The sequence below is a fragment of the Erinaceus europaeus genome, chromosome 19 (assembly GCF_950295315.1).
Source record: "Erinaceus europaeus chromosome 19, mEriEur2.1, whole genome shotgun sequence".
NCBI lineage: Eukaryota > Metazoa > Chordata > Mammalia > Eulipotyphla > Erinaceidae > Erinaceus > Erinaceus europaeus.
The window spans coordinates 4,775,734-4,789,675 of record NC_080180.1 but is presented as its reverse complement, the minus strand read 5'-3'; the positions used below and the strand labels follow the sequence as shown (position 1 = coordinate 4,789,675).

General features: G+C 49.1%; 1 protein-coding gene across 5 annotated transcripts in view; it reads right to left on the bottom strand.

The window, feature by feature from the left end:
* Positions 1-13,942, bottom strand: part of TGFB2 (transforming growth factor beta 2) — a 75,187-nt gene that overhangs the window by 46,170 nt on the left and 15,075 nt on the right. For 4 of the 5 annotated variants that reach the window (XM_060178452.1, XM_060178450.1, XM_060178451.1 and 1 more), the window contains exon 3: positions 2,949-3,032. The exons of the other annotated variant lie outside the window; for it this stretch is intronic. In XM_060178452.1, coding sequence (XP_060034435.1) covers positions 2,949-3,032 — 84 coding nt within the window. The remainder of the gene's footprint in view (positions 1-2,948; positions 3,033-13,942) is intronic. 5 annotated transcript variants of the gene reach the window in all.

Here is a 13,942-nt window from a genome sequence, read left to right as displayed (position 1 = left end):
GCTTCTTCACAAGTGGAGTGCTACTGTGGTGTTTCTTCTCTTTCTCCCTTCCTCTCTGTTTCCAGCAGGGAGTTATAGAATAATGCAGGTGCAAAGCCCTGGTGAAGACACTGTGGCAGAAAATTTAAAAAAAAGAGAAAAGAAAAAAGCGATCTACTGAGTCCTTTTCTCTCCCCCTTCCTCCCCCACAAATTGTCCTTTTTTTCCTCTCATTTCCTTTCCTTTCGTTTCCAGAGCCCTGCTCGGCTCTGGCTGATGGTGATGCAGAGGACTGAACCTGAGACCTCCGAGCCTCAAGCATGAGAGTCTCTCTGCAGAACCACTGTGCTGTCTCCCCAGCCCAAACAGGCTGATTCCTAAGCAGTTAGTATCGTCAACTGCAGAGCAGGCTAGCACCTGGAACGCGGCTTCCACTAGGACCCTAAGGTCATTGTCCATCCTGCAGAGGCCACGCCCACACTTAGAGTCAGTCAGCATTCAGGGCACTTACCAGCATGGCAGCCGTGCCCACAGGCTGCAGGGCCCCTGGCAGTCAGGGTGTGTGCCAGGCCGTGCCCTCCAGGGCAGTGCAAACACATGGCATCCCCACAACCATGACACCACCAGGCACATCCCTGTCATCTACCTTACTTTCTCTCTCTCTTTCTCTTTCTTTTTCTCTTTTCCTTTCTTCCTTCCTTCCTTTCTTTCTTCCTCTCTTTCTCCTTTCTCTTTCTCTCTTTCTTTCTTCCTTTCTCTTTCTTTCTTCCTCTCTTTCATTCTCTCTTTCTCTTTCTTTCTCCTTTCTCTTTCTCTCTTTCTCCCTTTCTCTTTCTTCCTTTCTCCCTTTCTTTCACTCTTTCCTTCTTCATTCCTCTCTTTCTCCCTTTCTCTCTTTCTTTCTTCCTTTATCTCTCTTTCTTTTTTTCTTTGCAGAGCCAGTACCTCAGGCATGTGTGATTTCACTGTCCCAACCCACTTGTTCATTGAGAGGGAGAGAGAGAGGGATGGAACAAGAAGGAGAGAGAGGGATGGAACAAGAAGGAGAGAGAGAGATGGAATAAGAAGGAGAGAGAGAGATGGAATGAGAAGGAGAGAGAGAGATGGAACGAGGAGAGAGGGATGGAATGAGGAGAGAGAGAGATGGAATGAGAAGGAGAGAGAGAGAGATGGAATGAGGAGAGAGGGATGGAATGAGGAGAGAGAGAGGTGGAACAAGGAGAGAGAGAAAGAGAGGTGGAACAAGGAGAGAGAGAGAGGTGCAACAAGGAGAGAGAGAGAGAGAGAGAAAGAGAGAGAGGGAGAGAGAGAGAGAGAGAAGAGGAGAAACAAGAAGAGAGAGAGGGAGGGAGAGAGAGAGAGAAGAGGAGGAACAAGAAGAGAGAGAGAGAGGGAGAGAGAGAGAGAGAGAAGAGGAGGAACAAGAAGAGAGAGAGAGAGGTGGGACAAGAAGGAGAGTGCCAGTGCAAGATAGAGCAGTAGCTCGAGGAGATTCCTCTGGCGCCACAGTTCCTCCCAGTTGGTGCTGGGGCTCAAATCCCGGGCTGATCCCTGGCAAGGTACAGGCACTGCTGTGTGAGTGGTTTCTCCAGCTACCCAGTTCCTGAGTTTGAGGGTAGCCAAGTCTCGTTCTTTGCTTTGGCTGCTCCATAGAAAGTGGTCAAATTCCTGCCAACGCCCATGTCCATCAGAGAAGCAGTAACAGAAGCCCACAACCCCCACCTTCTGCTCCCCAAAAAGAATCCTGGTCCAGACTCCCATAGGGGGAGAAATGTCAGGGGAAGATGCCCAGAGGGCTCTGAGCCCTAGTTCCATTAGGTCCCAGAGAGAGAAGAAAAAAGCAAGGACATTCGGAAGTAATAATAGGTGTAGGTGTGACTTAGAAAGGAAGGAAAGACAAGGTCATAGGGAAAAAAAAAAGGGCAAAAATATAAAAATAGAGAGTTATAAAAAAAACTATACCTCTGTTATCTTGCAGTTTTGTAAATCATGTTAGATCACTAATAATATATTTTTAAAAAATGAAACAGAAAAAAGTGAATAGATTTGTACTGCACCAAAGTAAAAAAGATTCGGGGGGGGGGGGGGGTTCAGGTCCTGGAACACAGGCAGAGGAGGACCTAGTGGGAGTTGAATTGTTATGTGGAAAACCGGGAAATGTTCTGCATGTACAAACTATTGTGTTTTACTGTGGACTGTAGACCATTAATCCCCCGATAAAGATATTTTCAAATAGAGTGAATAAATAAAATGCAGGGGAATAAAAGGAGGTTGAGTTGATCACTGTTCTGGGTCAGAAAGGAGCAAGACTCTGGTTCTGGTCTGCCCGCCCCGCCCCAGCCTAGCCCAGGGCGCCGGCTCTGCAGGGCCTCAAACCAGCACGGGCTCAGGTCCAGACGGGGGCAGGCCCAAACCACGACAACCCATTTCCCCCTGCAGCCCCAAGACAGCAACAGAAAGGTCACAGACGTCAGCCTCAGGGAGAGGGAGCCTCCTCCAGCCATTCCTGAGCAGGTACCGTGAGGCCAGGAAGAGAAACACCAGGAAAATAAGTCACGGCCAGACGACCCTTAAGCTGTGAGGCTGTGTCATTCTATCCTCCAGAGAGAAGCCTCCAGAGCGTGGGGGGGTGGAGGTGAGGGGTCATGATAGGACCATTTCTGGTTCCCCGGGGCAGCCCTGAACATACATCTCTTCTAGAACCCCAGCTCCGGGGGAGATACCTCACCCACCCGCAATTCTCTTAGTTATTCCTCTGCTGCAAGCAAGTCAGCCAGTGAGCACAGAGCTACTGCCCATGTTCTCACACAGGCTCTGGCCAGGAAGCCCGGGCCTCTGGCTGGGCAGCTGCAAGGCTGCCTTCCCGAATTCTCTTGTGCCTGGGACTGAGAGGAGCCCCCCCGAGAGGAAAGGCCGAAAGGGACAGGAGCTAGCACTACAGAGGAGGTAGAAAGCGCAGGTGTACTCACCAAGGTACCCACAGAGCACCTGGGTCTTTCTGGAGCAGAAGCTGCTCACTGAGCCAGAGGGTGTTGTAACAACTGGGCAGACAGCTAGGAGTTTTAAAAAGCACAGTCATTAGCTATTTGGCAGAAGGGGAAAAAAAATTAAAAATAAATAAATAAAGGTCTGCATAGAGCTATACACAGATTCAAAGAGAAGAGGGGGTCAGGGAACCTTCTCATCACCCCTCCCCCAATCCACCCGCCCAGAAATGGAAGGTCCCTGCTTCTCAGGGTCAGAGGTTAGGCACTACCCAGAAGGTTCTAGATCCCTCAGTACCCCTTGACTAACAACAGCCAGCCACCGGAGGCCCGCTTCCCTTCAGCAGGTGCTGAGGAGGTCAGGCGAGCACCTGTGTCTCCATGAGAGGTGAGTGGGGGGGAAAGGGCAGCCCCCCAGCAAGCAGACAGGTCTGCTTCCTATGTGAGGGCCTGGCCCTCCAGCTTCCTCAGGCCAGCTGCTGGCCTGGTCACCCACACAGTGACTCTCTCTCTCTCCTGAATGGTCAGCAATGCAGGTGCATCATGGGAAGGGCTGCCAGGCTGAGATTTCAAAGCTTGGGCTCAGCACTGGCCTTGCAAGCCTGGGGCCCCAGAGGTACCAGATGTGATGCCCGCCACTGCCCCATGCCAAGGCCAAGAGGTGCTCTGCTTTCTCTTTCATGAATATAAATACACCTGTAAAAGGGGTGGGGCGGGTGGTGGCGCACCTGGCTGAGCACACGTGTTACAATGCACAAGGACCCGGGTTTGAGCCCCCGGTCCCCACCTGCAGGGGGAAGGTTTTGCAAGTGGTGAAGCAGGGCTGCCAGTGTCTCTCTCCTTCTCTGTCACCCCCTTCCTTCTTGATTTCTGGCTGTCTCTATCCAAAAATAAATAAATGAAGATAATTTTTTTAAAAATTGTTTTTAAGGCCAGAGCTCAATGGAATCGGTCCCGTGTCTCTTTCCTAATAGTTACCGCAGCCAAAAAGTGCGGGCTTCACTTTCTTGAAGGAAACAGCAAGTAAGACTAATTCACCGGCCACCGTCTCCTCCCAGCAGAGAACATGCTCAGCTCTCCCCTGACTGGAAGGAGACTGGGGGGGTCAAGGCTGTCTTGCTTGTGTCCAGCGAGGTCGCTACCCCTGGTTGGGAACTGACCCACAGGTCTTTGGACAAGACCCTTTCTGCTTCCGTAAGAGGAATCTGATGACAGTTACATTCTGAAGGCTCTTTAGAACATTGAAAGGAGGGGCAAGTACTAAGAGACTGATGGAGGAAAGGTGGGCCAGGGATGCAGTGATAGCAGACATGAGACACCCCAATCTATCTGGAAGATGACTGCCTGATCCAGATAATTTTTGTCTCTGGTTCCCTTCTATTAATATTATTTTTATTATTTTCATCATTGTCATCGTCGTTGTTGTTGTTGACAAAGCTCTGACCAGCTTTGGCTTATGGTGGTGTAGGAACTGAACCTGGGACCTCAGAGTTTCAGCCATGAGAGTCTGCATAACCATTCTGTTGTCTCTCTAGTCCCCAGATCTTTTTTTTTTAATTTTTTTTATATTTATTTATTCCCTTTTGTTGCCCTTGTTGTTTTGTTATTATAGTTATTATTGTTATTGTCGTTGTTGGATAGGATAGAAAGAAATGGAGAGAGGAGGGGAAGACAGAGGGGGAGAGAAAGACAGACACCTGCAGACCTGCTTCACCGCCTGTGAAGCGACTCCCCTGCAGGTGGGGGAGCCGGAGGCTCGAACCAGGATCCTTGCGCTTTGTGCCATGTGTGCTTAACCCGCTGCGCTACTGCCCGACATACACACACCCACACACACACACACACACACACACACACACACACACACACATCTTTTCTAAAGACACTAATCTACCACTCGTCAGAGCACATCCACCCTTCAGACCCGACTGCCAGTTTCTCTGACAAAAGACAAAGGCCTCATCAACTCCTCCTTGTGTCCCTTTTCTTTCTTTCTTTCTTTTTTTCTTTCCTTCCTTCCTTTTTTTTTTTTTTTGCCAGATTTGTGCCTTTTATCCCTCATTTTGAAAAAGAAGAAATGAATATCACAGAGCCTATTTGAAAGTTTTTAGGAGAGCAGGTCTTAAAAGATCTTAAAAGGGGTCTTAAAAGAGGGTCTTAAAAGGTCACAAGGAGGGGGGCAGAGGTGGTGCACCCAGTTGAGCTCATACTCTACCAAGCTCAAAGATGTCTCTCTTTCTCTTTCCTTCTCTATCACACCTTCCCTTTCCAATTTCTCTCTGTACTATCAAATAAAAGAGAAAAGGCAGGCAGGCAGGCAGGCAGGAAGGAAGGAAGGAAGGGGAAATGGCCTCTAGGAGGGGTGGACTTGTAGTGCTGATATAGAGCCCCAGAGATAACCCTGGTGGCAATGCAATAAAATGAAAGTCCCAAGGAAAGAAATGGCACATCTATACGTGTGACAGGTGGTAGCTAGATGTCTCAGAACCTCTTGCAGTGTGCCAGCACCCTGAGCCTAGCCTAACACCCTGTCAACAGCGCCACCAAGAAATGACACACAGCCACAGGAGAAAGCCGCCAGCAGGTGTGGATTATAAATGACTAAACCAAGAGAATTTACAGAGAGACTGTAGTCGCTGCCTCCTGGGCTCTCCTGAAACTGGAATGGCACTGGAGTGATGGGGAGAGGGTGTGGGGTCACTGGCAGAGGGCTGCTGTCTGGTGTGGGGGCTCTGGAGCTCCCGTGACAGATATGGTGAGGTGTATATACAGACATAGCTTATATGAAACCAGATTTAGAAAGCCCTAGAAGCCAATGTTAAGTCAATAGAAACACATTTTCCATTTTGTCCTGCTTTATATCTTACCACCTTTCTGCTACCAAGTTGCAGATGCTACCATGATGCCATCCTGACTTCCCTGGGCAGATGACCTCACCAATGTGTCCTGGAACTTCACCTCTCCAGAGCCCTGCCCCACTAGGGAAAGACAGAAACAGTCTAGGGGAACGGATCCACCTGCCAACGTCCATGTCCAGCAGAGAAGCAACTATAGAAGCCAGACCTTCCTCCTTCTGCACTCCAAAAAGAACTTTGGTCCAAATTCCCAGAGTGATAACATATAGGGGAAGATGACCAGGGGACTGTGAACCCCAATTCCACTAGGACCTGAAGCACTGGTCACCAGGAATCTTGTTCTTATATCATCACTGAAAGGGAGGCGAATCTGGAAAACACCAGAAGACTCTAGGCTATGTTTTTCTTATCTGAGAAAAAATAGAGGATAAAAGGAAGGTCACTGGGAAGTAATAATAGGTGTAGGTGTGATTTGGAAAGAGAAGACAGGACCATAGAAAAAAATAAGCAAAAAAAAAAAAAAGATAGACATTTATAAAGTCAGCCAATATCCATGACCTTGAGAGAACCACTGCAGCGTCCCTTTTTTGTTGCCCTTGTTTTATTGTTGTAATTATTGTTGACATCATTGTTATTGGATAGGACAGAGAGAAATGGAGAGAGGAGGGGAAGACAGAGAAGGGGAGAGAAAGACAGACACCTGCAGACCTGCTTCACCACCTGTGAATCGACTCCCCTGCAGGTGGGGAGCCGGGGGCTAGAACCAGGATTCTTAAGCCAGTCCTTGCACTTTGCACCACCTGCGCTTAACCCACTGTGCTACCGCCCAACTCCCTGCAGCTTCCAATGGAGGGAATGGGACACAGAATTCTGGTGGTGGGAGCAGTGTGGAATTATACCCCTATTATCTTATAATTTTGTGAATCAATATTAAACTACTAATAAAAAAATAAATAAGAAAAAAATAGAAATGCATTTTAAAATCACAAAAGAAACTGGGTGCTAAAGGCCTGTTCAAAACCCTGTAACTTGTGGCCTCCAGCACCCAGCCCCACGCACAAGGGCCCAGGAAGGAAGTCCACAGCTGAGTGGAGGCCACCACTTCCAGCCGCCCGTCACTCACACACATCAGAAGCAGCAATGCCTATGTGGCCTGAAGGCCCCAGTTTCTCTGCTGTCACACTGCTGCCCCATGTGGCTCCCCGCAGTCTCTGCTCACAAGTTTTTGCCAGGAAGCAGCAGCCATGCTGTTTATCTGAGGAGTGTCCCCACTCTCTCACAGGGAAAGCAAAAGCCAAGAGAGCCCTGGGCCCACACGGCTTGTCATAAGCTTAGCAGGGCTCACAAAAGCTCCTCCTGCTATCTGGTCTCCTTCAATAGCAATCTCAAAGACTCAGAGATAGGCAGACAGGCTGTGTGGTGAGTCCCTCTGCCTCTAAACCATGGCCCTGTGTGTCTTGAGGGAGGGAGTGGGCATGGGGGGTGGGCAGGATGGAACTCCACTTACAGGGAGAGAGCCCCTTCTCCAGGCCAGTGGGGCTCAGAAGGACCATTCTACTACAGGGCACTCAGCACTCTGGAAGCTGCCCTGGGTTCGGGTGAGGCAAGTAACCCGGGAGTGGCATTTGCAATTCCCAGACAAGTCGATAAGAACACACCCTGGGTCTCCTATCACTCAGCTGTGAAGACGCAATTTTAAAATTAAAGTCCTGGGGGCCGGGCGGTAGCACAGCAGGTTAAGCACACATGACGAAGTGCAAGGACCTGCGTAAGGATCCCGGTTCAAGACTCTGACTCTCCACCTGCGGGGTGGGGGTGGGGTTGCCTCACAAGCCGTGAAGCAGGTCTGCAGGTCTGCAGGTGTCTCTCTCTCCCCCCGCTATCTATCTCTCCCTACCCTCTTCATCTTTGGTTCTCTCTATCCAATAAATAAATATAAGATGTTTTTTAAAAATTAAATTTGGGGAGTGGGGCAGTAGCGCAGTGGGTTAAGCGCATGTGGCACAAAGATCAAGGATCCCTGTTTGAGCCCCTGGATCCCCACCTGGATCTACCTGCAGGAGAGTAGCTTTATAGGCAGTGAAGCAGGTCTGCAGGTGTCTGTCTTTCTCTCTCCCTCTCTGTCTTCCCCTCCTCTCTCCATTTCTCTCTGTCCTATCCAATAACGACATAAATAACAACAATAATAACTACAACAACAATAAAAAACAAGGGCAACAAAAGGGAAAATAAATACATACAAAAAATTTTAATTAAATTTGATTTTTTTTCTTTTTCTTTTCTTAAAATAGTTTCATTGTTGCTGTTGTTGTTATTTCGTTGCGTGTTTTTAGAGAGAGAAATCATAGCACGGGAGCTTCCTTCGATGTGTTGGGAGTGGGTCTGGAACCTGGGTAGGCGGGGCACATATGGCAAAACAGTGTGTGGTCTACATGAGATATTTCTCTGGCCCGTGGCTGGTTGGTTGGTTGGTTGGTCTTTAAACAGGGGCAGGAGGTGTGCTAGTGTTGACCCTGCTCCTCAGAAGTTCAGACAGCGAACTGGAAAGAAGATATAAGTGATTCCAAGAATGACTGCTACGACCAAGAGAAACAGCTCGTAGTTAAAACAAATAAAAAAAATTTAAAAAGCAGGGATTCAGGCGGTAGCACAGTGGGTTAAGCACAGGTGGTGCAAAGTGCAAGGGCCAGAGTAAGGATCCCGGTTCGAGCCCCGGCTCCCCCCCTGCAGGGGAGTCGCTTCACAGGCGGTGAAGCAGGTCTGCAGGTGTCTATCTTTCTCTCCCCTTCTCTGTCTTCCCCTCCTCTCTCCATTTCTCTCTGTCCTATCCAACAATGACAACAATAACCACAACCATAAAACAACAAGGGCAACAAAAAAGGGGGGGGAGTCTCCAGGAGCAGTGGATTCATGGTGCAGGCACTGAGCCCCAGCAATAACCTTGGAGGCAAAAAAAAAAAAAAGTACTGGGTTAATCCCCAAGTGATAATGAGAGGTTTGAGTTCACAAGGCAGCGTCCTAGAAGTAACTTGGAGCTAACAGAGTCTGTGACTTTAGCTACCAGAGTGGTGAGGGATTGCCTTTGCCCGGGATGAGGCTCACCCCCACCCCAGAGTCTAGGTTTCTGAGTACTGTCTGAGAATCACCTGCTAGCCTGTCAAGAAGCACCTCCTCCCCTCCTCCCTGCCAAGCACTGCTGAGAAATACTCTTGACAGAGACTAGAGGGCAAAGCTTCAGGAGCCTGGCTACACAATGAGCAAGACAAAATCTGAGAACCAGGGCCCGGCGGTGGCACAGCTAGTTGAGCCCACATGTCAGCAAATGCAAAAGACCCAGGTTCAAGCCCCTGGTCCCCATCTGCAGGGGGAAAGCTTCAAGAGCGGTGAAGTCGGGCTGCAGATGTCTCTCTCGCTCTCCCCCTACCATCTCAGTTTCTCTATATTTCTGTCTAGTAAATGAATAAACAAAAAAATTTTTAAAAGGGTTTTTTTGAGAACCGCTAGTATAGACTTCCGCGACATACACATTAGCAAAGACCTCTTAGAAAATAGTCCAGTCAAGGAGACCAGGGGGTGATTCTCCCTGCCTAAGGCTTATCTGTTGTGTGTAAGCAGGAGCTTTCTGTGTGTGGAAGCGCCTGCCGAGATAAATCCAGGCTGGCTGTGGCAACCTCTCGAGCTGAATTCACTGTCATCGCCGATTCTCAACTGAACTTCCGCTCGGGCTGCACCCAGCCCAGCCACATAGACACACAGCATCTGCCCCGAGAGGGTCACAACTATCATCTAGCTCCCCCCACCCTCCAGCAAAGAACCACAGGAGATTTCAGCTCAGAGGATCCCCAGCGATCGTGACACGCAAACTCCTTCTACCATGTGGGGGTGGGGGGATGGGGAGTGGCACCGGGCAGTGGACCAGATGACAGCAGAGCCTGCACACAGCCCTTTCTGGATGGTGATGGCTTCTGACAGTCAACGACTGCCACCTCTCCAGATTCAAAGGAGGTCTCGAAACTTTACATCAGGCTCAACCTGACGCTGTTAACTGGCTACGGAAGAAGGGCAAACACTAGAAGAAGAAGTGGGTCACTGCGTTGGGTCTGGACAGAGGCAGAGAAAAATTGAGAGGGGGAAGAGATGAGATAGAAAGGGAGAGAGGCAGAGAGACAGCTGCAGCCCTGCTTCACCACTTGGGAAGCTTCCCCAAGGTGGGAGCCAGGGGCTTGAACCCAGGTCCTTGCACTCTATGATGTGTGGGCTCTACCAGGTGTGCCATAGCCTGGCCTTATCAAGACTCCAGAGCAGCTGCCCCAGCTCAGGGTGTCTCACCCTCTCAGGGTCTCCAGTACAGCCCCCTTTCAGTTATTCTCACTTTTTAAAAATTAATTAATTAATTTTTTATTTTCCCTTTTGTTGCCCTTGTTGTTTAACATTGTTGTGGTTATTGATGTCATTGTTGTTGGATAGGACAGAGAGAAATGGAGAGAGGAGGGGAAGACAGAGGGGGAGAGAAAGACAGACACCTGCAGACCTGCTTCACCGCTTGTGAAGCGACTTCCCTCCAGGTGGGGAGCTGGGGGCTCAAACCGGGATCCTTGGGCCGGTCCTTGCACTTTGCACTACGTGCGCTTAATCCGCTGTGCCACCACCCGACTCCTGTTATTCTCCTTTTTGGCTGACTTGTTCCAAACCCTCTGCTCTCGGCAAGCTACCGTGCTGCCTGCCCAGTAGGTCTCTCCTCTGAAAGAGATCAGATGTAAACCCCCTTTTAAAAATTTTTTTCTATTTTTTAAATTTGTTTTCCTCTTTTGTTGCCCTTGTCGTTTATCACTGTTGTTGTTTGTAGTTACTGTTGTTGGATAGGACAGAGAAAAATGGAGAGAGGAAGGGAAGACAGAGAGGGGGAGAGAAAGATAGACACCTGCAGACCTGCTTCACCGCTTGTGAAGCGACCCCCCTGCAGGTGCGGAGACAGGTGCTCGAACCAGGATCCTTATGCCGGTCCTTGCGCTCGGTTGGCTCCACGTGTGCCTAACCCGCTGCGCCACCACCCAGCCCCCGTAGTTCCCCCTTTTAAGGTCAGACTGATCAAAGCTTTTGTGAAGATGTTGCCTTTCGATGTTGCCAAGAGACTGGCTGAATCACAAGTTTCACATCAGCCAAGGACAGAGCTAAGTGCTGAATGCGCTAGGGGTGAGAACAAAAGGTCCAGAGGTGGACTGGAGCGGCAGAGGGATGCAGAGACACAGGTGCAGTCCTGCCTGCAGTGGGGAGGCAGCCCTCTCGTGTGGGTGCTCTGCGTCATTTTGCAAGAGGGCAGGAAACTGTCTGCTCTCTGTTCTCGGTGATCACCGGAAGCCTTGCCTGCAACTGACTGAAATGGCTGGAGCTGCCCTCCGGGGCCACTGGCTGGCACCAGCTGAGGTGCCTGTGAGAAGGGCAGGAAAACAGACTTGTGGGGTTAGTTTTTACACAGACAGACACAAATCTTGAGGGGGAATAATAACAGCAGATGCTGAAGAGGTTGTGGGGGCAAAGGAATCTTCCTGCACTGCTGGTGGGAAGGTCAATTGGTCTAACTCCTGTGGAGAGCAGTCTGGGGAACTAACTCTCAGAAGGCTAGAAGTGGACCTGCCCTATGATCCTGTAATTCCTCTCCTGGGGAGAGAGCCTAAGGAACCAAACACACCCATCCAAAAAGATCTGTGTGCACCTATGTTCATAGCAGCACAATTTGTAATAGCCAAAACCTGGAAGCAACCCACATGCCCAACAACAGATGAGTGGATGAGAAAGCTGTGGTACATATACACAATGGAATATGACTCAGCTATTAAAAATGGTGAATTCATCTTCTTCACCTCCTCTTGGATGGAGCTTGAAGGAATCAAATGAAGTAAGAACAACCAGAAAGAGAAAGATGAATGTGTGATGATCTCACTCATGAACAGAAGTTGAGAAATAAGAACAACAACAAAAAAAATGAAACAAAGCAGAACTTGGACTAGGTTAGGCGTATTGCATCAAAATAAAGAAATCGGAGGGGTGAGGGGAATTGCAAGTGACGGTTCATGACAGTGGAGGAGGACCTAGCCAGGGGTGAGAACGTTTTGCAGCAAACTGAGAAATTTTACACACGTGTCAACAACTGTATTTACCATAGACTATTAACTGCCCCCCAGTAATATATATGTGTGTGTGTTAAACTGAAGGGGGCCAGGTGGTGGTGCACCTGGTTATGTGCACAGGTTACAGTGCGAGGACCCAAGTTCAAGCCCCTGGTCTCCACCTGCAGCAGAGAGACTCCACAAGTGATGAAGCAGGTCTGCCAGTATCTCTGTTTCTTTCCCTCTCTATCTCCTCCTCTGCTCTTAATTTCTCTTTGTCTTTATCTAATAATAAAAATAAGCAGATAGAATTTTTAAAATTTTTAAGTAATTGAGAGGCAAGGGGAGAGGAAAAGAGACACCTGCAGCACTGCTTCACCTCTTGAGAGGCGCCCCCCCCGCAGGTGGCGAGTGGGGGCTTGCACCCAGGTCCTTGCACATGGTAGGTAACATGTGCCACAGTCCAGCTCTGTGAAATATTTAAAACACACTTGGGGGGAGTCAGGTAGTAGCACAGCGGGTTAAGCACAGGTGGTGCAAAGCATAAGGACCCTGGTTCAAGCCCCCGGCTCCCCACCTGCAGGGGAGTCACTTCACAGGCGGTGAAGCAGGTCTGCAGGTGTCTGTCTTTCTCTCCCCTCTCTGTCTTCCCCTCCTCTCTCCATTTCTCTCTGTCCTATCCAACAACGATGGCATCAATAACAATAATAACTACAACAATAAAACAAGAGCAACAAAAGGGAATGAATAAATAAATAAATATTTAAAAAAGAAAGAAAGAAAACACACTTGGCCCAGAGATAGAAAGGTCAGCTTTCCTCCTCCTACCGTCACCATCAATGTCATCAGCATCTGCGAGACAGGACAGGAAGTGTGCAGCCCCAAGGCTGGCCCTGGTCCTTCAACACGGTGATGGGAAGACACTGTGACATCAGGCACATCTTCCCTGATGGTCACTGTCCTCTCCCGAGAGCTTCCCTGATGTTTTGAACCCCATCATCCACCTCCTGGAGGTCCGGTCCTATTCTCAGAAGGGAAATGGACTTTGCTATTGTAGCCAATCAGAGCTGTGTGCAACTGTGTGCACCTCCCCAGCCCCGCCCTGCTCCTTGGGGTCTAAAGTGACATGCCCTCCTCGAAAGAGGCCCTGAGAATTCAGGCTGCTTGGCTAAGAATTCCAAATTTCTTCTTCATTCTTTTCTTTCCTTTCCTTTCCTTTCCTTTCTTTCTTTCTTTTTTTTTTTTTTCCTTCAGTGTTATTGCTGGGACTTAGTGCCTGCACTGCTCCTGGAGGTAATTTTTCCCATTTTGTTGCGCTTGTTGTTGTTGTCGTCATTGCTGTTATTGTGGATAGGACAGAGAGAAATCGAGAGAGGAGAGAAAGACAGAGGGGGAGAGAAAGAGACACCTGCAGACCTGCTTCACTGCTTCTGAAGTGAAACCCTGCAGGTGGGGCACTAGGGGCTCAAACTGGGATCCTTGAGCCAGTCCTTGTTCTTCAAACAAGGTGGTGAAGCAGGGATGCAGGTGTTTCTCTGTCTCTCTCCCCCTCTCTATCTCTTCTTCCTCTCTTAATGATGGTGTGGGGGATTGAACCTGCAACTTTTTGGAGCCTCAGGCATGAGAGTCTCTTTGTATAACCACTGTGGTATCTACCCCTGCCCAGAATTCCAATTTCTTAGATAAAATCCAACACCCTTCTCCCTCAAGAAGCCTCAATTCTCAAGACCACTTTATTAAAGGGCTACGGAGGCCTACACATCTCAGATCTCAGTCCTGTTCCCAGAACCAGGAAACCCTCGGTGAGAAGAAGACCCCCTCTACCTACAATGGAAGGCATGCTTCTGTGATGAATGCTCTAGACAATCTCAGTAAAATAGTAATAAACAGGTAGAATGAAATTTTGATGCTTTGTTTGGAGCAGGAGCATTTGAATCTGAAACTCAGCAGGCAGAAGCTAAGTTTCCAACTGGTTATTTTGAACAGGTATGCATCTGCGCAACACAAGCATGGGAAA